Consider the following 26,355-nt stretch of genomic DNA (forward strand, 5'->3'; position numbering starts at 1 on the left):
TAGTCACTTTAATGTGTTTTTAAGTCGAAGCAACTGTAAACTAGCCCTTTCAATAAAGAATACACTGATCGACTCGCTGGAGTTCAGCTTTAAATTCCAAGTGGTCATACTGAAATTGTTTTTCGGCAATATGCATAACTGCATTTTCTAGACTTTAACTAAAGCAAGGAGACGGTGTTTGGAAGCCACACTTCATTAGTCCTGGTTTTCCCTGCGCCAGCCTTGAAGAAGCTGCTAATTCACTTTTGAAATTGACTAAAGCCTTAAATGGGTTTGATGCGTCTTTTTCCCCAGGGCCCGGCAAGCTAGAGTAGACTGTGCAAGGGGTAAGATGGAAAAGTAGCTGCTACAAAAGTGTGTCCGTCTACAGAGCAATTAGCATAAACCTTTTCTGCTCCTCTGACAGAAGCAGACAGTTGAGATTCATTCATTGTTAATGTAGATCTACACCCCATGTGAACAACAGTTAGCTAAAGCCCTGGGTATCATAAACAAAAGTCCTTTTTAATAAATTACTTGTTTTCGCCTTTCTTCAACCATACCAGTGCTGCTAATATCCTGCACCTTCTTTCAGCCACTTCTACTATTTACTTTGGCGTCGTCTGCATATCATTGCTCTGCACCGGCCACAGAGGACCGAGCTTGTGCAATATGTGTTGGCATGCATTGCAGGGGGAGACTGGCAACTTTCAGCCCAGGTACAAACCAGAGGCCCATGGTGCAGTGACTCGGTCACTATCCCTCACCCCTCCCCCCCCTCTCACTCTCTCAATCCTCCTCCTGACCCCCATTTTAAGCTGAAGCCCTACTCCAGATACTCTTTACTTACCGGCTGAATCCAGATTTCCGTCCTGGCCAGCAGGGGGAGGTTGGAGGGAGCTGGGACAGCTCGGCTGGGGCTGGCCAGGGCAGAAGAGTCTCCAGTGGGGCATGGAACCGGCCTCTGCTCAGACACCGTTTACATCATCCATGCTGGGTGGGGGGGGGGGGGTGGAGGTCTGCGCTTTGTCCTTGTCTTCAACCTGCACTCAGTAGGTCAACAGTGGGGACTTTTTACTTCTCTTCACCAGGAACCCTTTAGGCATGTCTGTGGCAGAAGCTGTGCAGCCTTTTTATGGGACATCGGAGCGGCCCAGGGGGCAATTTCCCCCCTGCCCCCTGGCCCAGTCCTCAACTGTTGGCATGGCCATTTGCCATAGCCACCAGTGTTGCATGTGATATGGGGGGCAGTGCAAGAGCAAAACAGAAAGCCAGTTATCATGCTATAGCAGGATGTGCCCAAACAAGAACACTCATGGTAGGATCACCAGATATTATTGTAATGAAATTGGCATATGTAAGCATTGTTGGTTAGCACTTCTGCCTTGTAGTACTGTGGCCACTGGTTTAAATCCTGCTCCAGACACTATCTGCATGGAGCTTGTATGTTCTTCCGGTTCAAACATTTTATTAAGGTGTACATAGAAGAGAAAACATCCAAAGAATAATGAACATTATAGTACAACTTGCAATACTGAATACAGTAACATGGTGAAAGTGTATAGTTACATGAGCAAAAAATAAAGGTACATGAAAATGAAGCTAAGGAACATCAACAGTGTTCAATGAAAGAGTAGGAAGGATCTACGGAAGTGCTGCCACCCCCCGGGCACCCCATAAAGGGATCTAGCTGTGCCAGCGTGGGGTAGAGCAACAGCACTCCAGCTGTCCTGTAGAGATTGGTACTTCCATGTAACAACTGATCAATACAGAAAAAAAAGCAGAATTTGGGTTGATGAAGCCAGGAGCCAAACAGGAACTACTGAGGGGGTTATGGGTATGGATAAGAATAACACCTAGGCGCTATCAAAAATTTGTAGCCATAACAGTTTCTGTAAAGGTCCATCATTCTCGGGATGTAGTATCAACAGTAAAGTGAGTTCATAAGGGGGGAGGAAACAGAGCAAGGTAAGAAGATCAGGAAAAAAGAAAAGAGGGGGGAAGGGGAGAAGGGGGGGGGGGGTGTCTCCGGGGAGAGAGAGCTGGTCCAGCTTAATTGGTTCATGCTTATCGAGAAAGGGTGTATCAGGGCAATAGAAGGGAAGTGTCAAAGTTAGGTGGAAGGAAATGTTCCACCCAATAATCTTTCATATTTATCAATTTTATCCAACATTACTGCTTCAATCTAGGCATGGATCATTGCTTTCGTGATTCTATGTTTCAAATCGGGTATAGGTAATTGTGGGGTTTTCCACGCTTTCCCAATGGTTTGTTTTGCCACCGTGGGGAGCTTGTATGTTCTTCATGGGTTTCCTCCAGGTTCTTCAATTACGTAGTGACATAGTTAGTCAGGTCGAAAAAAAGACACCAAAAAGCCCATCTAGTTCAACCAATAAATAAAATATAAAAAAATTACCCATACAATCCCATACCCACAATCCTATACCCGCAGTTGATCCAGAGGAAGGCAAAAAACCCCAGCAAATCATGATCCAATTTGCTACAGCAGGGGAAAAAATTCCTTCCTTATCCCCCGAGAGGCAATCCCCTGGATCAACTTTGCCTATAAGTTGTTATAATAAGTACATTTAGGAAAGAATCCAGGCAATCATTTTAGGCCAATTTGTATACTGCTACATATTTTTGGTAAAAAAAAAATTCCAATAAGCGTAGTTTGATGGTTTTACGCTAAAGTTATCGCGTCTACTAACTAGGGGAAAGATTTGTGTAATTTTCTTTTTTTTCTCATATCTGGACTCTATAGAGGTTGCACAGGCATTCCAACTCCTCCAGGATGGCACATCAATACGTGCCATTGCCAGAAGGTTTGCTGTGTCTCCCAGCACAGTCTCAGGAGCATGGAGGAGATTCCAGGAGACAGGCAGTTACTCTAGGAGGGCTGGACAGGGCTGTAGAAGGTCGTTAACCCATCAGCAGGACCGGTATCTGCTCCTTTATGCAAGGAGGAACAGGATGAGCACTGCCAGAGCCCTACAAAATGACCTCCAGCAGGCTACTGGTGTAAATGTCTCAATCAATCAGAAACAGACTTCATGTGGGTGTCCTGAGGTCCACACGTCCTCTAGTGGGCCCTGTGCTCACTGCCCGGCACCAAGGAGCTGGACTGGCATTTTCCATTGAACACCAGAATTGGCACCCTGTGCTTTTCACAGATGAGAGCAAGTTCATCCTGAGCACATGTGACAGACGTGAAAGGGTCTGGAGAAGCCATGGAGAACGTTATGCTGCCTATAACATTGTTCAGCATAACCGGTTTGGTGGTGGGGCAGTGATGGTCTGGGGAGGCAAATCCATGGAGGGACGCACAGACCTATACAGGCTAGACAATGGCACCCTGACTGCCATTAGGTATTGGGATGAAATCCTTGCACCCATTGTCAGACCCTACGCTGGTGCAGTGGGTCTTAGGTTCCTCCTTGTTACAGACAATGCGGCAATATATGCAGCCAGTTCCTCGAGGATGAAGGAATTGATACCATTGAATGGTCCCCATGCTTGCCTACCCTAAATCTAATAGAACACCTCTGGGACCTCTGGGGCATTTTTTTGAGCAGTGGTAGTTGCCCAATGAAACAGTACATTGAGGTTGGCTTGTAAGTTGGAGACACCCTGTAAGGAAGTTATTCCACTGAAAAGCTTGGTGTCATCTGCAAACGCTAAAATTGTACTTTTGATCCCAGACCCTATATCATTTAAAAAGATATTAAAAAGTAAGGGTCCCAACACTGAACCTTGGGTTACACCACTAATACCATTATAACATTCAGAGTAAGAATCATTTCCTCCCATACCCCAAAGACGTGCTGGTACGTAATTTGGCTCCTGTCCAGATTGGCTTTAGTATACGTAGGCGTGTATTTACGGTATACATGTGAGATAGGGACCTAAGACTGTAAGCTCCTTGATGGCAGGAACTGATGTGAATGTAATAATACCTGCAATAAATATATAGGCAGGGGCAGTCTACTTTCTCCACTGCAAGTGGCGCTCTTCTGCCGCGACACTGCAGTTAAAGAGGATGTCAAGAGGAACATGGTTCTTTTATGGTTTCCTGGGTCACTGGGTAAGCGATCCAATTGGATGATGCTGCCCAATGTGACTCTAGCAGCCATCTTGGGCCAGGTAGAGTCGATTTAAGGCCCTGGCTTCAAGGCACGGTGCTCATTTTTCAAGTGGGTAGAGAAGGGACAGGTACCCTGGCTGGTAGGAAAACAAACACAAGGGCGCACCGGCCTAGTGCATTATCCTCCAAAAAGGTTTTATTGAATAAAAGGTATAAAAATACTCACAAACGGATTCTTGATACAAGCATATCAAATGGGTATATAGCCATCAACATCAAGATCAAAGGGTGTATTATCCTCTGAAGCTTGAAAGGCTTACGCGTTTCGAGGCTTAGCCTCTTCCTCAGAGCCTGTATTTTTATACCTTTTATTCAATAAAACCTTTTTAGAGGATAATGCACTAGGCTGGTGCGCCCTTGTGTTTGCTTTTCGATTTCAGTGGTCCCACACTATCCTGGTCTTGTAAGGGGCTGCAAGGACGAAACATGCAAGTGATGCAGAGTAGAAGGCCTTTGGTAGCCGCATGTGTGTGGCTGGATGTGGTTAGAAGATTACTTCTCAGAGGGCAGGAGAAAGATGCTTTGCACCGATTTTTTGGTTTGTTACCCTGGCTGGTAGGGAAAGGTTCCTGAAGAGGAGGGTAAGCATAGGGCTCCCAACTTCTATGGACATTTTCCTGCTTGGGCATGAGACGGCCAAGCTGCACTCTGCCCCTCTCAACAGGTGCTGTCAGTTTGGCTAAAACCTGCTCTCTCTACACGTTCTTGGACCAGTGAGTCAGGGCCGGATTAAGAGCATCATGGGCTTGGTGCTGAGGATTTTGAAGGGCCTTAAGGGCCGTGCCTTGGCATGCACCCAGAGGAGGAAGGGTGCAGCCATGCATACCTAATTCAACATGGGATGCTGTCTCTGAAGCCCATAAACACATCCATGCATCGGCAACTGTCCCTCCTTGTCCGGCCTTCGTGCTGTGTGGGGAGGTTCTGAGGGAGCTGCCTGGGGAAGTGAGCATAGAAGCCAGACTTCTGTGTTTACAAGTGACAGAAGAGCGGTAACAGTGAATATGGCCAACCCGGGGCCTATATTAAGGTAGGGGCCTGGAGCTGCAGCTCCAATAGCCCCTACGTTAATCTGGCCCTGCAGTGAGTGTTCCAGGTTGGGCTGTCTTCCCACTGGGTTTATTGTGAACTGCCTGCATTATTTCAATACAAGTTTTCTTACATCCGGACTGTGTGTATTATTGCCACCACACTGCGCTGCACCCCCCCCCCCCCCTACAAATAAACATTGTAAGTGTAGGTCCAACCAAAAAGTTTGTTTTAAGTTTTGGGTGTCGTTGGGAAGATTTCCCCCACCTCTAGTTTTCATGATAGTTCAAAAAAATTTGGATTTCCCATCACTTTCTGTCCCAGAGGCAATGGTCACCAGAACCAATACAGAAATAAAAAGGAACTGACTTAGAATCTATCCCTTCTACATTTTATCTGAAACTAGAAAATAAATTGGTTTACATAATCTTCAAAGTGAACCTGTCATGAATTGTGCAAAGTAAAGCAAGCACTACAAGCGTATACATTCAGATTTGTCCAGATTTTCAGACCAACCAAACCCGGCCATGTTTTGCAGCCAGGGTCCTTGACTTCTCTGAGGTCTGGAACTTTGGCACCATCTTCCTATCCGATGGGGTATTTCAGTGTACAACACAGCGCCTCTTTGTTGGATAGTATACTGGGATGGCTTAGAGCAGGGGTGTCAAACTCAATTTCATCATGGGCCGCATCAGCATTATGGTTGCCCTCAAAGGGCCGGTTATATCTGTAAGATTAGATGTCCAGAGCACCCCACGCACCCTTACATCCTTACATGAGATGTCAAGAGCCCCCCCACCATCATAAGTCAAGAGTCACCCCCCTTTCCTTACATCACAATGCAGCCCCTTACCTGGTGCTACTGCCAGGAAGAAGATGTGGGTGGATCTGGGAAGAAGAAAATGCAAGGTCTGGAGGAGGACCAGAATGCTGGGACCAGGGGAGGCAGAGACAAGGTGGTGTTGTGGCTGCACAGAGAGGTGCAAGATCTGTAGGAGGAGTTCTGCCCTCCTCTCTGCTGCAGACTGCTGAGAAGGACGGTTGGCAAAGACGAGCCTTTCTGCAACAGCACAGAGAAACACAGGATCTGGCAAAGGAGTTCTGTCCTCTGTTGCCGACTACTGAGACAAGGTGGGGGCAGAGACAAGGGGGGTGCCGCAGCTGCAGGACAGGTGCGAGGGCCACATGGAATGGCCTGGGGGGCCGCATTCGGCCCGCGGGCCTTGTGTTTGACATCTGTGGCTTAGAGTGTGCAAAAGCTACAAGTTGAGAGAATCAAAGAGGTAAAGGAACAATTTTGATTAATTTATTTAGCAGTGTTGTTACTTTACTCTTTCCTAATCCATAGCAGGTTAACTATAAGTACTATTCTCATAGAGCATCTACACTCACCGACCACTTTATTAGGTACACTGGTTTAATTGCTTGGTAACACAAATTGCGGATCAGCCAATCACATGACAGAAACTCAATGTATTTAGGCATCTTGATGTGGTGAAGATGACTTGCTGAAGTTCAAACTAACCATCAGAATGGGGCAGAAAGGGTGTTTAGTTGACTTTGAACGTAACATTGTTGTTGGTGCCAGACTGGTTGGTCTGGAGTGTTTAAAAAACTGCTGATCTACTGGGGTTTTTCCACACAACCATCTCTCGGGTTTACAGAGAATGGTCCAAAAAAGAGGAAATATCCAGTGAGCGGCAGTTGTGTGATGGAAAATGCCTTGTTGATGTCAGAGGTCAGAGGACAATGGGCAGACTAGTTTGAGATGATAGAAAGGGAATAGTAACTCAAATACCCAATTGTTACAACTAAGGTATGCAGAATACCATCTCTGAAGGCACAATACATCGTATCTTGAAGCAGATGGGCTATAGCAGCAGAAGACCACACCGGGTGCCACTTCTGTCAGCTAAAAGCAGGAAAATGAGGCTACAATTTGCACAGGCCCATCAAAATTGTACAATAGAAGATTGGAAAAACATTGCCTGGTCTGATGAGTCTAGTTTTTAGCTGCGACATTCAGATGGTAGGGTCAGAATTTGGTGTAAACAACATGAAAACATGGATCCATCCTGCCTTGTTCAGGCTGGTGGTGGTGGTGTAATGGTGTGAGGGATGTTTTCTTGGCACACTTTGGGCCCCTTAGTACCAAATGAGCATCGTTTGAATGCCACGGCCTACCTGAGTATTGTTGCTGACCATGTCCAATTGTCCATCTATGACTACAGTGTACCCATCTTCTGATGGCTCCTTCCAGCAGGATAATGCACCATGTCATAAAGCTCAAATCATCTCACCAATGGTTTCTTGAACATGACAATGAGATCACCGTACTCCAATGGCCTCCACAGCCACCAGATCTCAATCCAATAGAACACCTTTGGGATGTGGTGGGATGGAGACTCGCATCATAGATGTGCAGTCGACAAATCTGCAGCAACTGCGTGATGCTCTCATGTCACTATGGACCAAAATCCCTGAGGAATGTTTCCAACACCTTGTTGAATCTATGCCACGAAGAACTAAGACAGTTCTTAGGGCAAAAGGAGGTCCAACCTGGTACTAGCAAGGTGCACCTAATAAAGTGGCTGGCGAATATATATATATATATATATATATATATATTGCATTTTGCATTCCCTGTTCTTCTGTTGCCCACACCATGCACATATTGATCTGTCTTCCATTTTGTTTCCTGCTCATATTACTCAGTAAGTGGAAAAAATGACTTGAGACATTACTGAACGGCCAAGAGCATTTAGACAGCCATTTAAAGGTATAGATTGCCCAAGCTTTTTGTACTACAGAGAGTCTTCTTGGGTCTTTAGGGACTAGGTACAGCGTGGAAGCGGTTAAAAACACAATCTAATTTCCCGGCTATTCCTATTTTAGTGGAATGATTACAATTTTAGGACTGCTCCAGTTTAGATGGAGGGAGGGGCTTGTGTGGAACAAGACATACGATTTCAATACTTTAAAGGGATACTCCTTTTTTAATTTTTTCTTTCTACTTCTAAGGTATTTTCCTTTTAGTACCTTCTGACAAATGTGTACTGCTTAAACAGATACTTTATTCTGTAATGTTTTGCTTATTTTAGATAAACCAGTTAAGGAAATTAGCTTAAGATAAATATTCTTCAATGTGTGTTACTATTAAAATACTTGTTTCTGTGTATGATATGTTTATATATACATTGGGGCAGACATATTTGCTCCTTACAGTTCAAGCTCTGCTCCCTGCTCAGCAGTGTTGCACAATGGTTCTTGAGGAGCTCATAGGGTGAACCTTCTTGAGAGCTGTCCACACCAAGGCAGTGAGACCTAGATTTTAAATACGGCACCGGTGAGCCCTTCTTTTGGAATACGGCATTAGGGAGCCCAAGTTGTGGAATATGGCACCATCAAGCCCTAATTTTGGGATACAGCACCAGTGAGCCTAATTTTAAAATATAGCTCAATGAGTCCTAGTATTGGAATAAGGCACCAGTGAGCCCTAGTTTTGAAATATGGCACCAGCGAGCCCTAGTTTTGGAATACGGCACCAGTGCGCCCTAGTTTTGGAATAAGGCACCAATGGGCCTTAGTTTTTGAAATATGGCACCAGTGAGCCCTAGTTTTAGAATACGGCAAAAGTAAGCCCTAGTTTTGGAATACGGCACCAGTGAGCCCTAGTTTTGGAATACGGCACCAGTGAGCCCTAGTTTTGGAATATGGCACCAGTGCGCCCTAGTTTTGGAGTAAGGCACCAATGAGCCCTAGTTTTGAAATATGGCACCAGTGAGCCCTAGCTTTGGAATAAGGCACCAATGAGCCCTAGTTTTGTAATATGGCACCAGTGAGCCCTAGTTTTAGAATCTGGCACCAGTGAGCCCTAGTTTTGGAATATGGCACCAGTGAGCCCTCGTTTTAGAATATGGCACCAGTGTGCCCTAGTTTTGAAATATGGCACCAGTGAGCCCTAGTTTTGGAATATGGCCCCAGTGAGCCCTAGTTTTGGAATACGGCACCAGTGAGCCCTAGTTTTGGAATAAGGCACCAATGAGCCTTAGTTTTTGAAATATGGCACCAGTGAGCCCTAGTTTTGGAATACGGCACCAGTGAGCCCTACTTTTGGAATATGGCACCAGTGAGCCCTAGCTTTGGAATAAGGCACCAATGAGCCCTAGTTTTGTAATATGGCACCAGTGAGCCCTAGTTTTAGAATATGGCACCAGTGAGCCCTAGTTTTGGAATATGGCACCAGTGAGCCCTAGTTTTGGAATATGGCCCCAGTGAGCCCTAGTTTTAGAATAATGGCACCAGTGAGCCCTAGTTTTGAAATATGGCACCAGTAAACCCTAGTTTTGGAATACGGCACCAGTGAGCCCTAGTTTTAGAATAATGGCACCAGTGAGCCCTAGTTTTGAAATATGGCACCAGTAAACCCTAGTTTTGGAATATGGCACCAGTGAGCCCTAGTTTTGGAATAAGGCACCAATGAGCCTTAGTTTTTGGAATATGGCCCCAGTGAGCCCTAGTTTTAGAATAATGGCACCAGTGAGCCCTAGTTTTGAAATATGGCACCAGTGAGCCCTAGTTTTGGAATATGACAGCTGAGCTGCTGTTAGCCTCTTGCCACCCACAGCAAAGAGAGTGGGCTTAAGCACCCACATGCTGCACATACAGTATATATATTTATATATATATATATACACATGGATGGTAGAGCTTTCTGTCCCGAGAAGGCATTAATTACTCTCTACTAATGATTTGGAGCCGGCCGGACTGGCTCTCGATCATGTGACCCATGACAACCAATCAAGCAGTCCTGCCTGCCCCCCCAGCATAAAAACCCTGTTAAAAAAAGATGCCAGGACTAGACAGGAATGGCTTTTTAATACCACTTACAGGCCTGTGACTGGACGTGTGAAGGTAGAAGCAGGAAAATGGTTAGCTCAAATCCCTTTCACTCTAAACTCTCAGCAAATATCAGCATGCTTCTTGTTAGCACTTGAGTACTGTGCAATAACTGATTGACTCCTTGTACTTCTTCTCCCTCTCCAACTCTGAGCTCTGCTGTACAGGAACTGCAAGATACAGATATAAAGTCAAACTTAGGTGCTCACACTGCTTACATTTAAACAAATGCATTTAATACAGAGCAGCTTAAATGCGTGATCTTTATATCTGCCTGGAGTTGGGGTTTAAGTAAGCCAGAAATTGGCCAGGCTTTCCACTATTGTCCTATTGGCGTAGGTAGGATACATTTAGTAAATCTGTCTTCACTTTTCTTGTATTTATATTTTAGGAGCGGCTGTGTTGGCGCAGGAAGACGACCTGGCAATGTCTCTCCATTTCATGAATTTTGGGGCCAGTCCTCTTACTTCTGCTGAAGGAAAGCTGGATGGGGTTAAACCGAACTTTATTGAGAATCCTCAATACTTCTGCGATGCATGTGAGTTCCTTCCCATGGCAGTAAATGCTAGATAGGTACTATGGCTAGGCGTAGACAGAGGTCTTTCCTAGAACGACATTTCCGATTGAACTGGATACGTCCAAGTGCCCTAAAAACATCACTATGCAGGCAGTACTTCCATAGTCTCCAATCGCCTTTGGTTTCCGTGGACTCATGGTTTGAAGATTTCTTCCAGGAAATAACTATGCACTAGGGTAGGTGCACATACAAAGGAATTTTGGGAATATCTGCAGATAGTTGGATTGGGCAAAGGATACAGTGATATCTTCACTGGTAGAACTGTAAAAAAACTAGGGGGCAACAGCAGCAAGGAAGTTTATATTTTGCAAACTTGCTTGCTTCACTTGAAGTGCACCTATTCAGGAAAACTGACCACTTTATGTCCTGTGGCCAACATTGCTAAGTTCTAATTTAAAATTAAAGAACTGTATATTCTCCAGTGCAGTGTTTCTCAGCCTTTTTCCAGTCAAGGCACCCTTTAAAATGATGGACATTTGAGGCACCCCATTCTAAAATGTAATATCTATTCTGCTAGTTTAACATACTGCAGCAACATCAATACACATAGGACACCCAACGCTAAAGGTGATTTATTCTTACAAAGCAAATACACTTTGGCAAACTGGTAATGACTAGTATTCCAATGTTTTTCTTCTCCCTCAGTTTTTCTCCATCGCTTAGGTAATGGAACCCCAAAGCTGATAGAGAGAGGCAAGGGGAGGGGGGGGAAACAAGGATGATATGTAAGCAACTGACATCCTCCTTATCAACTGATGTGTCATTGGTCGTTAGAAGGTTGGCAGCAATAAGGTTGTAATGGTGTACAATTTTTAGGCATTTTGCCAAGGCACCCCTGAAGAAGCCTCAAGGCACCCCTGAAGAAGCTTGGTTGTGGAGGGGAAGATCATGGCCTCAGAAAAGTCAAAAAGATATAGTGGCACCTTCCCCCATATGGCATAAATTTATGGGGAAAAAAGGGGGGGGGGTTACAGATCAACCGGATCGGTGGAGCTGTACCAAGGGGGATTTAAGTGTGCCTCTAGAATGATTGTATATACGTACAAAAAAGAAAAAATAACTATTTGTTAAAAAAGTATTACAAAATTTTTATTACATATACAACATTTAGATTAAATATAGTGATTTTAAAATCTAAGGAATATGACCAAGACAAATCATTATATTTGGATTATCCCACAGAGAGTAAACAATTGTAAATAACCGTTGCTGGAACTACGCGTTTCGCAATGGATGCTTCGTCAGGGTCCAGCAATATATTTACATAAGTTCATATTGGACAAATCTAAACGATCTGAGAATAGACAATATAATGATTAGAGACATGAAAAAAAATTATATGAAACAAAAAGTGGAACATGAAATACACTTTTTCCTAATTTACAGTTATAATATCCTTGTATTTAATAGATTAGTTCACTTCACATATCTTTATTATATCTGAAAATGTATCTTCCATCAATAATTAAAAAATACTTGTAATTAATTGATATTAAAGTAGAATAAATGCAGTTATTATTCATAGGGAATCATAGTATACAACAATATAAGTTTCATAGAATGATACGTTTGTATAGGATATGTACACATAAGGGACCAAGGGAGGAAGAGAGAAAAAAAAAAAAACACACACACACCCCTGAAGAAGCCTCAAGGCACCCCCGGGTGCCTGATCATCCTGGTTGAAAAGGCTACTCCAGTGTATATTATGTAATATATTTTTTAAATTCAGTACTTGGTGGTCTAACATAGTTCGGTACGTGATAAGGTTTAATACTCCAGCTTGCCTTTAAAGAGATTGTGGGAATTAATTTCAACCTTTGGCAGCTTTAAGCCCCTTGTGCTTTTGTCTTTGAGTAACTGAAATGTGTTACCTTACAGGCGTCCAGCACATCAAGAGAAGAGACATTTTGCCCAAGTGGGAGCTGGGTGAAGGGGCTTTCGGCAAGGTCTATTTGGCCGAATGCTACAACCTGAATTCAGAACAGGAGAAGACCCTGGTGGCTGTAAAGGTGACTTGAAGGGGTTTTCATACATTTTCCTTTAAGAAATGTAAACTAGGCCTGCAAAAAAGCCATGGACTCTATGGGTTGGGAGGAGGATTTCCATTCACTGTGTTAGGTTTTCATTTTTTTTTTTTTTTAGCACTACAAAACAGCTAAAAAGGAAGCACCAGCCTATAATAATGATGCGACTATTGCCAGATCAACAACGCTTGACTTATAACACGAGAAGTGTCCAATATGGCTTATGCGTTTTGAAGGGCAGCCCCCTTCTTCAGAGCCAAGCTTACGTGTTTCAAGGGGCAGAGCCATGCTCTGAAGAAGAGGGGCTTACCCTCGAAACACGTAACTCTAATTGGACAATGAAGGGTCTTTTAAGTCAAGTGTTGTGGATCTGGCGATCGTTGCATTATTATTCTTTGATGCACCTGCTGTTTTATTTGCGTTTGTGAGTATATCACTTGCTTTTATCTATTAATAAAGTGTCAATTAGGGTAATGCGCTAGGCTGGCGTGCCCTCTTTTCGTTGTTTTGTAGTGCAGCACATGAGGGGTCACCCACAGATCTAAAAGGGCAGCAATGCATGTCAGTTCCATACTAAAAAGGCTTGGGGAGTGGAAAATCTATGAGCCTTCAAGCACCACATTCAAGCTCAGAAGGTTGTCCTTACAGTTCAAATATTTTTATACAGTGGTCACAGCATTAGAAAGTGTGGGAACACCCTGATCGATATGATGGGCAGTAAGAGAGCCCAGAACTAGTGAGAAACTACTTCTAGGGTCTTAAAAAGATAAATAAAGGCAATGCATGAGTATATGCCCACTATACTCCTTTTATAACTAAAAAAAGTTTTGGGTGGATTGGCTATTTAGCATCTGAATTGCTTGCTTCTTATTTTTCTTTTTAAAATATCACTCCTAGAGAAATGTGAGCACTCATCAACAACTTCAATTTGCTACCATCACCCATCATTAAAACCTCTGGTTAGCATTTAGATCAGGGGTCTTCCAACTATGGCCCTCCAGTTGTTCAGGAACTACAATTCCCATTATGCCTAGTCATGTCTGTGAATGTCAGAGTATTACAATTCCTCATGGGATGTGTAGTTCTGCAACAGCTGGAGGGCCGTAGTTTGGGGATCCCTGATTTAGATCCTTTGTGACCAGATAAGATTGTAACAATTAAGGATCAGGCTCAGAGACCAGTAGCTATAGCAGTAGAGAGGCTCCCACCTAGCACTACCGTGTTTCCCCCGAAAGTAAGACCTACCCTGAAAGTAAGACCTAGTGTTATTTTTGGGGAGGGCTGCAATATAAGCCCTACCCTGAAAATAAGCCCTAGTTTAGTGTATGAAAAATCCTAGGATGCACTTTATTAGTGTTTTAAATAATGTCCAATGTGTGTTTTTGTAATATAATACTGTGAAATACATTCCTTGCATCGCCGCTCTGCTCTCAGCTGATTCTGTCTTTCTCCTCTCATACCGGTAGCTGTCAGAGGGGGATCTCAGCCCCTCCCCTCTGCAGTGTAACACAGAAGCGTCGGTATTCGATTAGAATTGTGGGAAATACCTTAGATACATCGGCGCTTCTGTGACCCCCAGCTGTCAGCGGGAGAGAAGAGGGCGGCAGATCAGCTGAGCCTGGAGCGGGGATGTAAAAGGTATTTCACACTATTGTAATCGAATCTACCCTGCGCTTCTGTGTAAACTGCAGAGGGGAGGGACTGATATCCCCCTCTGACAGCCAAGGTATGAGAGGAGAGGATGAGAGACAGTATGAGAGACGGTATGAGAGACAGTATGAGAGACAGGAGACAGTGGGAGACACAGCAGTGATGTAATGACGGTATTTTACGCTATTGTATTACAAAAACACACACTGGACATATATAAAACACTAATAAAGTGCATCCTAGGATTTTATATACACTAAACTAGGTCCACACTGGATTCTTAGCACACAGGGAGGGCAGAGAGGGACAGGACAGAACATTATAAGACCTACCCCGAAAATAAGCCCTACTGTGTCTTTTGGTGCCAAAATTAATATAAGACCCAGGCTTATTTTCAGGGAAACACGGTAGCAGGATAGGTATACAAGCAGCCAGATCACCCTGGCTGATGACACGGGCTCACGTAAGGAATGGGGTGTAAGCATAACTGGTATTCACCAGAGCTCCTGATGATGGAGATGGGTTTGCTCTGTGCTAGTTCCAGGTCGTGGTCCTCAAGATTGCTCCACCAGGAGGTGAGAAAGCCAGGGTCCAGTAGCAGATGTAGCAGGTAAGAATCAAGCAGTAGCATAGTCAGTAAACAAGCCAAAGGTAGGTAACAGGTGGTTGCAGGCTGGGATCAAGCAGAAACATAGTCGAGGAACAAGCCAAAGGTCAAGAGGTAGGGAAGATACAGATGGCCGCAGGAGTGACAAGAGCAAGATATTGGTTGGAAAGAGCACAATAATCTGGCAAACAGGAAGTACAAAGACATGGCCCAAGTAGAAAGTTCATGGGAGGAGCAGAGGGTTCAAAGTTTAAGAGAAGCAAAACACAAGGCAAGGTTGTCTAACAAATCAGACAGGGCACAGTTCAGCATCTCAGGTGGCTCAGCAAAAAGAGATACTGCCAGATATAACAGAGGTTGCAGGTTCAGATCCTGGTCTTGACAAAGATATTGCTCTGTTTTTTTTAATACACTGATAAATCTTTCTGAATGATAAATATTTGTGTCCTTCCAGGCCCTTAAAGAAGCGACGGAGAGCGCCCGACAGGACTTCCAGCGTGAAGCTGAGCTCCTCACTGTCCTACAACATGAGCACATTGTGAAGTTCTATGGTGTGTGTACTGAAGGAGAACCTCTCCTCATGGTGTTTGAGTACATGAAACATGGAGACCTCAACCGTTTCCTCAGGTCAGAACAAACCACAACCCATACATATCAATCACTAGGGATGAGTGATATCATAAATATCGATCACTAGTGAGTGATATTCATGGTTTCTTTAAATTTTCAGCAAAAAATCACGAGATTTGAACAAAATTTCACCAGTTAATTGGAAAAGTCAAAAATTGGTGGTTTTAGTAATTTTTAAGGGTTCGGTTAAATTGAAATGGCTTCTGGGGGTTACAGAATTTCCTGTTGTCTTTGTTGGACCAAAAAGTGCCTCATATTAACCTTATTATTTTTTCATTTCACAAAAAGAAAAAAAAAACTGTTAGGAAAAAAAGAAAAGTAAAACATTTGAAGAGATTGTATACAAACAACAATCAAATACAGAGAAAAAAAAAAAACAATACATTCACAAATACAAAAAACATGAAGTAAAATAAATTTTCCTCGATGGGCAAATTTTGAGGCAAAATCATTTTTGCTCAAATTATTCCTTTCATCCAATCACATACTCCTATGAGCTGTCTCATTTTTGTACATTTGATATCATACACCTCTCTTGTAAATCCCCTACAACCACAGCTTCATAGTTGTTATAAATACATAAAAGGGGGACCTCTCAACGCATTTCTGAGGTGACCCGCTTCATCAGGAGTCATAAAGAGGTAAGCATCTTTGTAGAACAGCAACACATTTTTGTACTTTTGATACCATAAACCTCTCTTGTAAATCCCCTACTACCACAGCTTCATACTTATTATAAATGCATAACATATTTCCATATTTTCTTGGCTGAAGAGGGGACCTCTTAACATGTTTTTGAGGTCAAGAAACCCGCTTCATCAGGAGACATAAAGAGCTAAGTATCTTTATAGAACAACAACAAATTTTAAAACAGTTATACAAAATATAATCTCAGTTCAAGTAGGATTGCATCCTAGCCAATAATCTCAGCACCACTACCATATGGTCACCGCAGAGGAGGGGAACAGCCGAAACAGGCAATAGACAGGATCATTCATAAGGCAAGGTATAGCAGGTGCTATAAGACCTTTCTCCTGGAGGGGGGCGGGCAGAGTGGGGGTTCTGTGTTAGGGTTCCCTCTAAGCACTCCCCTTCAGCCCTAATACCTGGGGCTCTCCATCTCCTGGAGGGGGAGGGGGTCTGTTTTGGGGTCCCCTGTAATCACCCCCCTGAAGTCCTCCTAGCTGGATGTCTCCTTCTCCTGGATGGGGTTGGGCAGAGAGGGTCTGTGTTGGGGTCCCCTTTGATCGCTCCCCTGCAGTCCATTTAGCTGGGAGTCTCCTTTAACTGCAGGGGGATGGGGTTCCTGTACTCCAGGTTGGGTATCTCCCTATATTTGTCTGCAATCTTGGATGGATGGAAGGGTTTTTTTTATCGTCCCCATGCATTCCTCCTGTTTAGGGGTCTTCTTCTCCTGAGGGGGGTCAGTATTCCTTGATGGGAAGGAGGGGCACCTCTGATCACTCCCCTGCACTCCTTGGTGATGGAGGATCTGTAAAATATAGTGGAGGGGGGTCAGGAGGGCTTATATAGAGAGAGGTAGGTGTCAGGGGGTCTTATACAGAGGTAGGAAGGTTTTGAGTGGTGGTATATAGAGGTAGGTAAGTGTCCAGAGGTCTTATATAGAGGTAGGTAGGTGTCAGGGTTAAGCGGGTATCAAGGGGTCTTATATAGAGGTAAGTAGGTGTCCAGAGGTCCTAATTAGAGGTAAGTGGGTGTCAGGGGGTCTTATATAGAGGTTGATAAGTGACTGTTTGAAGGACTCAGTGGGATAGCCAGTGAGTGGATTTGGTGGGACAGCCGGTGGGTGAGCCCTGGGGAATGTTGGTGATCAGGACCTAAAGATGTGTAAGGGTCCCCAAAATGTCTGATGGCTGCCCTGACAGTAGCCACCTTTGTTAAGGAATGAGATGCAAAAAAGTGCAATGTTTAAAAGCCATGCAGGACCCCTTCATCAGGCTTGTGATGTTATCACATGCCTGACGAAGGGGTCATGCTTGGCTCTGAAATGTTGTACTCTTTTGTTCTTGATGTGATCATTCTTCAATAAAAAAAGGTTGGATTTAATCTGAAGATCCGTGATATGCTGTCAAATATCTACACTTTACTGTGCATGTTCCAGTTCCCAGCTGGAGGTTGCTGCAGCACCCATTATTTTAGAGCCTATTCCAGGAACGTGTGCGATGGGAATATGGACAATGGTGGCCAATAAAGGAGGTCCATCAAAACTTTGCTATAGGGCCCTGTGATTTATACTTGCACCGCCGATTACAGGTGAAGCCCCACTTGTAATACCAGGCGGTTTATAACCAGATAAGAAGAAAGATGACAAGGAAACACAATAGACAAAATAAAAAAGTACCAGAGTGAAGGTGCAGCACAGGATAAGAGATTTTGGAACATGTAAAAAGACAAAGAGACTACTGTGCGGGAGTATAAATACAAGCTGCCAGCATTAAGAGCAATCAACCATACTCCAAAAATTCATATACAGAAAAAAGTGCAGCGCTAAACCAATAAACTGTTAAATGGGTCCATTGAATATATCGAATAACAGTCCACAGAAGTAGTCCTAGCAAGAACCGGACCACCAGTGGAGACAGATGAGTAGAAGTAAAAGTAAGAAGGTGACTCAAGACCTCAACTTCACACCCAAAGTGAATAACCAAATCCGCTTACTAGATAAACAGTACCACTAAATTATAGGTGGTCGAGCAGATCTTTTATAAGGTGGATGTCACATACAGTGGGCGTATACGAACACATGCAGTCTTTCTGTGCCAGTAAGCCGCTTCACCAAGCTAACTTGCTGCACAGTTGTGAATAGATCTCCTTAAACCACAAAAGCAAAAACAAATAACCAGGCGCTCCTGAGTTGCCTGTTGTATGAAGGATAAGAACCGGCCAGTGGGCCACCAAGGAAGTCACTATTGGCACTTTTCCACTGCAAGTACCGGCTCGGCTCCACTCGGCCCTTGTTGGCCCTGTTTGGTTTTCCACTGCATGGTACCGCATGGTACGGTGTTGGAATGGTTTGGTACGGTTTGGTACGGTTTGCTTTTCCACTAAAGTAAAGTGGGTGGGATAACAATGATTCTCTGACCAATCAGTGGCTAGTAGTGACAAACAGTCAAGGCTGCATGCAAAGGATTGTGGGATATGGTACCGGTATGGTCCTCTTGAACCACAACTGAGGTGGTACTGTTTAAGCGAGACGTACCGTTCAGTTCCATGTAGTGGAAAAGCGCCGCCGTACCGTACCATACCGAACCGTACCGAACCGTTCCTACACCGTACCATGTGGTACCATGCAGTGGAAAAGCACAAAAGCGAGCCGAACCGTTTGGTTCCATGCAGTGGAAAAGCGCCTTATGCAGCCGGCCAGTAAAGCATGGGATGGATGCTGGAGCAGGATATAACATGTAATGGTAGCGCATAGGAACAACACAAACGGGATCCAAGGGAATGCAATATAGTTGTCCGATAAAGAAAGTTCCGTTTATTGATTAAAGGGGGGGGACCAACGTACATACCACCCTAGGTCTAGAGTCAGGCAGGGGCATCGTCAGGATTGGAGACTGGATGGCCGATTGCCAAATGCTGCTGTGTGCTAAGAGAGGGGGATCCTTGCCGGAACCAGACGGCGCACGGCAACGGAGGAAGTTTGCGTTCCAGCCTGGTTCCTGCAAGGTGAATGACGTATTTCCGGCCATCGCATCAGAGCAGCGCAGTGACGGTTCATCCTCGCGCCGGTTGGTTCCGGCACGGATCCCCCTTTCTCAGCACACTGCAGACCTAGGGGGGTATGTACATTTGTGTCTCCCCCCCCCCCCTTTTTTTTATCAATAAATTTTACTTTCTTTATCGGACATCTATATTGCATTCCCTTGGATCCCGTTTGTGTTGTTCCTATCCGCTGCCATTACATGTTATATGTTATGTGAATAGATCTCCTTGCTGCAAGTTTCTGCTAGATCTGTGGCTCCATTTCACGTGTGGTGTTTGGCTTCTCTGTTCACCTAAGATTTGGGAACATGTTATGAAGCCATTATCGCACTCAGGAGTTAGTAAAGTGGAGGTGTTTTATTCCCCATAAAACATGAATACATGTTAACCGATTGGTTATGAGTAAGCGATCTGTAGAATCGTGAAACGCGTCAACCTGTCCCATGTCCGTGTGATGCACTGAATGTATTCATGTTTTATGGGGAATAAAACACCTCCACTTTACTAACTCCTGAGTGCGGTCAAACTCTTTCTTTGATTGCTTGATGACTGGATGGCGGATCCGACCTGCGCTGGAGTGCTTTGCCTCACCTGAGCGGCTTTTTTCTGTTATCCCATATGAAGCCATTATCCACTGTTAAAATAAAACAACAAGTTTGGTAGCCCAACAAGATCCATTCGTAGAGAGATCCCCTACCTCTATTGTCATCTGCACTTCTCCTCATTCAACATTTCCCCCTCCCATTCTCATCTCCCATTATGACTGTCGATCTGCCTCTTCTAGGCAGTCATCTCCCTGGCTAATGCACTCCTCTTTGCAATATTGATTAGATTAGCTGTCTGAGAGGCTTAAATATAAGGAGATTGTACATCACTTGGAATAAACAGAGACTAGGTGATTGGCCCCGCAGGTATTAGAACTAGACATTGCGCTGCCATTGCCATCCAGTAGTGTCCGGGTTCTATAGAGAACAGTGCAAAGACACTATTTCTATGGTTATTGACACACATTTTGGACACGGTGCAAAGCACCTGCCTTATCTATGGCCTCCAATTCCAATCCCACAGTTGCATTTTCGGCTTCAAAATGTTATTAAAAAAAATGATAAACCTTTAAATGAATTGTAGTGTATAGCCAGCTACTGAATTTGTTACTCAGATGTAATGGCTGAAATCCAAGTTGTATTTTCTTAAGTCAATTTTATTTTCAATTCAGATCCCATGGACCAGACGCCAAGATTCTTGATAACGGAAATGGGCAAACTTTCGGGCAGCTGACCCTGACTCAGATGCTGCAGATCGCATCTCAGATAGCTTCTGGTATGGTTTACCTGGCTTCTCTCCATTTCGTCCACCGGGATCTTGCCACAAGGAACTGCCTCGTGGGCAACAGCCTAGTTGTCAAGATTGGTGATTTTGGGATGTCACGTGATATCTACAGCACAGATTACTACAGGGTAAGCCCATAGATGTCAAATGTTGGCTTTAAAAGTTTAAAGTGTTACTAAACCCAGATCCTGCATTCACATCTGGTCTCCTACAGCAGTGGTCCTCAACTTCGGTCCTCAGGGCCCCTTAACAAGCCAGGTTTGCAAGATAACTAAATTACATCACAAGTGATCTTACATAGTTACATAGTTATTGAGGTTGAAAAAAGACATCAGTCCATCCAGTTCAACCTATGATGTGTGTGTGTGTGTTTGCTGTTAACCGTACATTGTATACCCCTGTATGTTGTACATTGTATACCCCTGTATGTTGTACATTGTATACCCCTGTATGTTGTACATTGTATACCCCTGTATGCTGTACATTGTATACCCCTGTATGTTGTACATTGTATACCCCTGTATGCTGTACATTGTATACCCCTGTATGTTGTACATTGTATACCCCTGTATGTTGTACATTGTATACCCCTGTATGTTGTACATTGTATACCCCTCTATGCTGTACATTGTATACCCCTGTATGTTGTACATTGTATACCCCTGTATGTTGTACATTGTATACCCCTGTATGTTGTACATTGTATACCCCTCTATGTTGTGGTCTTTAAGGTGCCCATCTAATAGTTTTTTGAAACTATCGATGCTCCCTGTTGATACCAATGTTTACGGAAGAGAATTCCACATCCTTACTGCTCTCACAGTGAAGAACCCCCTGCGTATTTTAAGGTTAAACCGCCTTTCCTCTAGTTTTAGTGAGTGGCCACGCGTCTTACTGTATTGCCTTTCTCTGAATAGGTTTTTCCATATGCTAGGGTTGCCACTTGCCAGTACAATATTTGTACATTGATATCATATCTCCTCTCAATCGTCTCTTCTCCAGAGAAAATAAGTTCAGTGCTTGTAGTCTTTCCTCATACCTGATGTCCTCCATTCCCCTAATTATTTTTGTTGCCCTTCTCTGGACTTTCTCCAGTTCCAGCACATCCTTCCTGAGGACCGGTGCCCAGAACTGGACAGCATACTCCAGATGTGGCCTCACATCTGGATCTCATTTGCTGCTCAGTGACTGCAGTACTCTAGTCTGGATCTCCCTAAGGTAATACTTAAAATCTGGCCTGTTAGTGGGCCCTGAGGACCGGAGTTGAGGACCACTGTCCTACAGTACACAGAACATGGAAATGCAATGATTTTAATAAATATAAACTGATCAATACCTTTTCTCATCAGCTGTATATAGCAATTAGAGCAATCTTGTGACTTGAATCACTGAGTGCTGATAGTTTGCAGGAGGAGTTTTCATTTTTCCCATGATTGTCCTATCAGGCTTCAAAACCCTTAACCACTTTACCACCGGAGGATTTTGCTGTCTTACGTCCAGGCCACTTTTTGCGATTCGGCACTGTGCGAATTTAACTGACAATTGCGCGGTCGTGCGACGCTGTACCCAAACGAAATTAACGTCCTTTTTTTCCCACAAACAGAGCTTTCTTTTGGTGGTATTTGATCACCTGGGCGATTTTTACTTTTTGCGCTATAAACAAAAAAAGAGCGTAAATTTTGAAAAAATAACAATATTTTTCACATTTTTTTTATATGAAATTCTCCCCAAAAAAATGTAAAAATCAATTTTTTTTTTAATTTTTGGTCAATTTGTTTTCTGCTACCTATGTTTGGTAAAAAAAATCACAATAAGCGTATTTTGATTGGTTTGCGCAAAAATTAGTGCGTTTACTAACTAAGGGAAAGATTTTTGTAATTTTTATTGTTTTTTTTTTTAACGAATAATGTCGGCGATCTGCGATTTTTTTTGCAGGACTGCGACATTACGACTGACATTTTTGACACTTTTGGGGGTACCATTGACATTACTACAGTAATCAGTGCTATACATATGCACTGTTACTGTAAAAATGACACTGGCAGGGAAGGGGTTAACTTTATTTGAGAAGGAGGGGTTAAGTGTGTCCCTAGGTGCGTGCTTCTAACTGTGATTGGATGTGGCTGTGTGTGTAACAGCAGAGATCAACGGTCCTACATAGCAGGACCGTATGATCTGTGCTGTTACACAGGGCAGAATGACAGGCGGCTGTGTTTACATTAACCGCCTGCCTTTCTCCCGGTGTAACCAACGAGTCACTCGCGGGGGGGGGGGGGGGGGGTCCGTGAGTGAGTGGGAGCGTGCCTCCAGCGGCGCGCGCTCTCTCCCTAGAGCCTCACAGGCTAGCGACATAGACCTACATCGCTTTGCCTGTGAGGGGCTGACTGCCGACGTAAATCGTCGTTAGGCAGTCGCAAGTGGTTAAAGCTGGCCATACACCAGAGAATTCTCAGTACATTCGACTGTGTGCTCGAATGTTGACACTGCTTCAAATTTTTGTTTGCTTTTAACATTCGACTTTCCATCCTGTTCTTTTGAATTTTCTCAAAAACGAATGTTGATTTGACTCCACTATCGATTAGAAAATCATACGAATGCTCTTAAACTAAAAGGTCGGAACAAAATCCTACTTGTGTATGTCCAGCTTAAAACTAGGTTATATGAGGTCCTTCCTAAACAATTATTCCTATTGCATCTAATAATGCATGCCTTTGCACTATATACACACCGATCAGCCATAGCCTTATGACCACTGACAGGTTAAGGAGTGAATAACACTAGTTATCTTGTCATCTGAAAGTGGGTGGAATATACTGGGCAGCAAATAAACATGTTGTCCATGAAGTTACATAGTTACATAGTTACATAGTAGGTGAGGTTGAATAAAGACAATAGTCCATCCAGTTCAACCTGTGTAGGTGTGTGTGGCCGTAATCATCTTGCGTACCCCTGAATGTTCTGATCCTTGAGATGTACGTCTAAGAGTCTTTTGAAAGCCACCATACTTCCCACAGAAACCACCTCTTGTGGTAGAGAATTCCACAATCCTGTAGCCCTAACAGTAAAGAACCCCCCAAGTTGCCTGAGGTTAAAACGCTTCTCCTCTAATCGCATTGTATGCCCTCGAGTCCTCATGCAGTCCTTCCGACTGAATAGCTTTTTTTCTATGCTGAGATCACCATTGAGATATTTATAAATTGCTATCATGTCCCCTCTCAGGCGTCTCTTCTCCAGGGAGAATAAATCAATAAATAAATCAAGTTGATGTGTTGAAAGTAGAAAAAATGGGCATTGCAGTTTGTTGTGTATGCTGACCCGTTTCCACAGTCGAAAGCGCCTTTTGAGCTTTAGAACTGGACCACAGAGCGATGGAAGAAGGATCCCTGGTCTGATAAATCACCTTTTCTTTTATATCATGTTGATGGCTGGGTGTGTGTGCATCACTTACCTGGGGAACAGATGGGACCAGCATGCCATTTGGGAAGAAGACAAGCCAGTGGAGGCAGTGTGATGCTTTGGGCAATGTTCATCTGGGAAACCTTGGCTCCTTCCATTCATTTGGATGTTACTTTGACACATACCTAAACATTACCAGTGACCTTCATTGAAACTAGATACCCTGATGGCAGTGGCCTCTTTCAGCAGGATAATGCACCTTCCCACATTGCATTATTGGTTCAAGAATGGTTTGAGGAACACAAGAATGAGTTTGGGATGTTGACTTGGTCTCCAGATTCTACAGATTTCATCCAACGAGCATCTGTGGGATGTGCTGGAAAAACAAGCTAGATCCATGGAGGCCGCACCTCGCAACTTACAGGACTTAACCGGTTACCGACCGCCGCAAGTACATATACTGCGGCAGTCAGCCCCGGCCAGGCAAAGTGACGTACCGGTACGTCACTAGCCTGGGAGCCAATAGCGGGCGGGCGCGCGCCGCCGGAGGCGCGCTCCCACCTCGGCTCATTCACGGACACCTCCGTGCGTGTGACCAGCGGACCCGATGTCCGCCGGTCACTCGCGATCGTCCGCTGTGAAGGGAGAAAGGCAGGCGGCTAATGTAAACACAGCCGCCTGTCATTCTTCCCTGTGTAAAAGCACTGATCTAACGGTCCTGCTATGTAGGACCGTTGATCTGTGCTGTTACACACACAGTCACATCCCTGCACAGTAAGAAGCACGCCCCTAGGGACACACATAGTCACTGCATCTCTAATAAAGTTAACCCCTTCCCTGCCAGTGTCATTTTTACAGTAACAGTGCATATGTATAGCACTGATTACTGTAGTAATGTCACTGGTAACCCCAAAAGTGTCAAAAATGTCAGTCAAGGGTCCGATCTGTCCGCCGCAATGTCGCAAAAAAAAAAATTGCAGATCGCCGCCATTACTCGTTAAAAAAAAAACAACAAAAATTACAAAAATCTTTCCCTTAGTTAGTAAACACAATAACTTTTGCGCAAACCAATAAAAATACGCGTATTGTGATTTTTTTTACCAAACATAGGTAGCAGAAAACAAATTGGGCAAAAATTTAAAAAAAATTTGATTTTTACATTTTTTGGGGGGGAATTTCATATAAAAAAATGTGAAAAATATTGTTATTTTTGGAAAATTGTCGCTCTTTTTTTGATTATAGCGCATGATCAAAAAATCGCACAGGTGATCAAATACCACCAAAAGAAAGCTCTGTTTGTGGGAAAAAAAGGACGCCAAATTCGTTTAGGTACAGCGTCGTACCACCGCGCAATTGTCCGTTAAAGTCACGCAGTGCCGAATCGCAAAATACCCCCTGGTCAGAAAGGGAGTAAAATCTTCCGGGGCTTAAGTGGTTAAAGAATCTGCTACTGAGGGCTTGGTGCCAGATACCACAGCATATTTTCGGAGGTCTAGTGGAGCCCATGCCTTGATGAGTCGGGGCTGTTTTTGTGGCAAAAGGGGCTGTTTTGGCAGCAAAAGGGAACCTACTCAGAATTAGGTGGGTGGTCATAATGTCATGGCTGATCGGTGTAGTTTTTGGTAGATTTAAAGCCGTAATGTATATGGCCAGCCTAACAGGTAAGTCAGGGGGGCTTGTCTTCTACCCAAACAGCACTGTAGGTTTTCTGTCTCATAAACTTAGTAAGCAGGGAGGGGCGTGATGCCCATGTTTGCTGTAAATCTCTCAAAGCACATTTTGCAAACAAGCCCTCGGAAAAAGCTCCATTAAATTAGGATTCCTGTCCGATGGTAATCCGCCTAATAAATAGAAATTGTGTCTGTGAGTAACAGATATTATCGAGCATTTAGCTGCCATGTGCCCCAGATGGCAGCGGGCCAGACTGGGGATTTTTCCTGCCAGAGAGAATCTCAAGCGCTTGCCAAATCTACCGTTTATCCAGGAGAGTCCATCCATCTTCATATCGTTCAAAGGCTCTAGCGGGATTTGAACTTGTGACATCCTGAATTGCCTGGGCCTCTTTCTTTCCCTTTTAGTTGTTCTTAAGCTGCCTCTTTGTCAGAACCGTATTCATATTTAATGCCGCCCTGTGATGGGAATAAAAGAAGATCACTTAGTGAGTGGAAAGAAGAAATGATTTAAGGATAACTTAGTGGAGATGGTGACGAGTGTCTGCCTCCTGTACATAGGGGGGATATCACGCTACAGGAGCATTAAAGGATGGTTTTAGGGCTTGTGGACCTTTGCAGCAGCCCTTGTCAGCCCTCTGAAAACCTTTTCAGGGGGTGGTTGACAGGTTGCTGGGTGGTGATATGTCACC

General features: G+C 44.0%; 1 protein-coding gene across 1 annotated transcript in view; it reads left to right on the forward strand.

Annotated features, from left to right (window-relative positions):
- The window catches only part of NTRK1 (neurotrophic receptor tyrosine kinase 1), a 157,631-nt gene that overhangs the window by 122,703 nt on the left and 8,573 nt on the right, over positions 1 to 26,355 (forward strand). The window contains exons 12-15 of the mRNA XM_082275725.1: positions 10,443 to 10,589; positions 12,510 to 12,640; positions 15,367 to 15,539; positions 20,485 to 20,725. Coding sequence (XP_082131851.1) covers positions 10,443 to 10,589; positions 12,510 to 12,640; positions 15,367 to 15,539; positions 20,485 to 20,725 — 692 coding nt within the window. The remainder of the gene's footprint in view (positions 1 to 10,442; positions 10,590 to 12,509; positions 12,641 to 15,366; positions 15,540 to 20,484; positions 20,726 to 26,355) is intronic.

The sequence above is a fragment of the Pelophylax lessonae genome (assembly GCF_965119305.1).
Source record: "Pelophylax lessonae genome assembly, chromosome: 13".
In the NCBI taxonomy this organism is placed as follows: domain Eukaryota; kingdom Metazoa; phylum Chordata; class Amphibia; order Anura; family Ranidae; genus Pelophylax; species Pelophylax lessonae.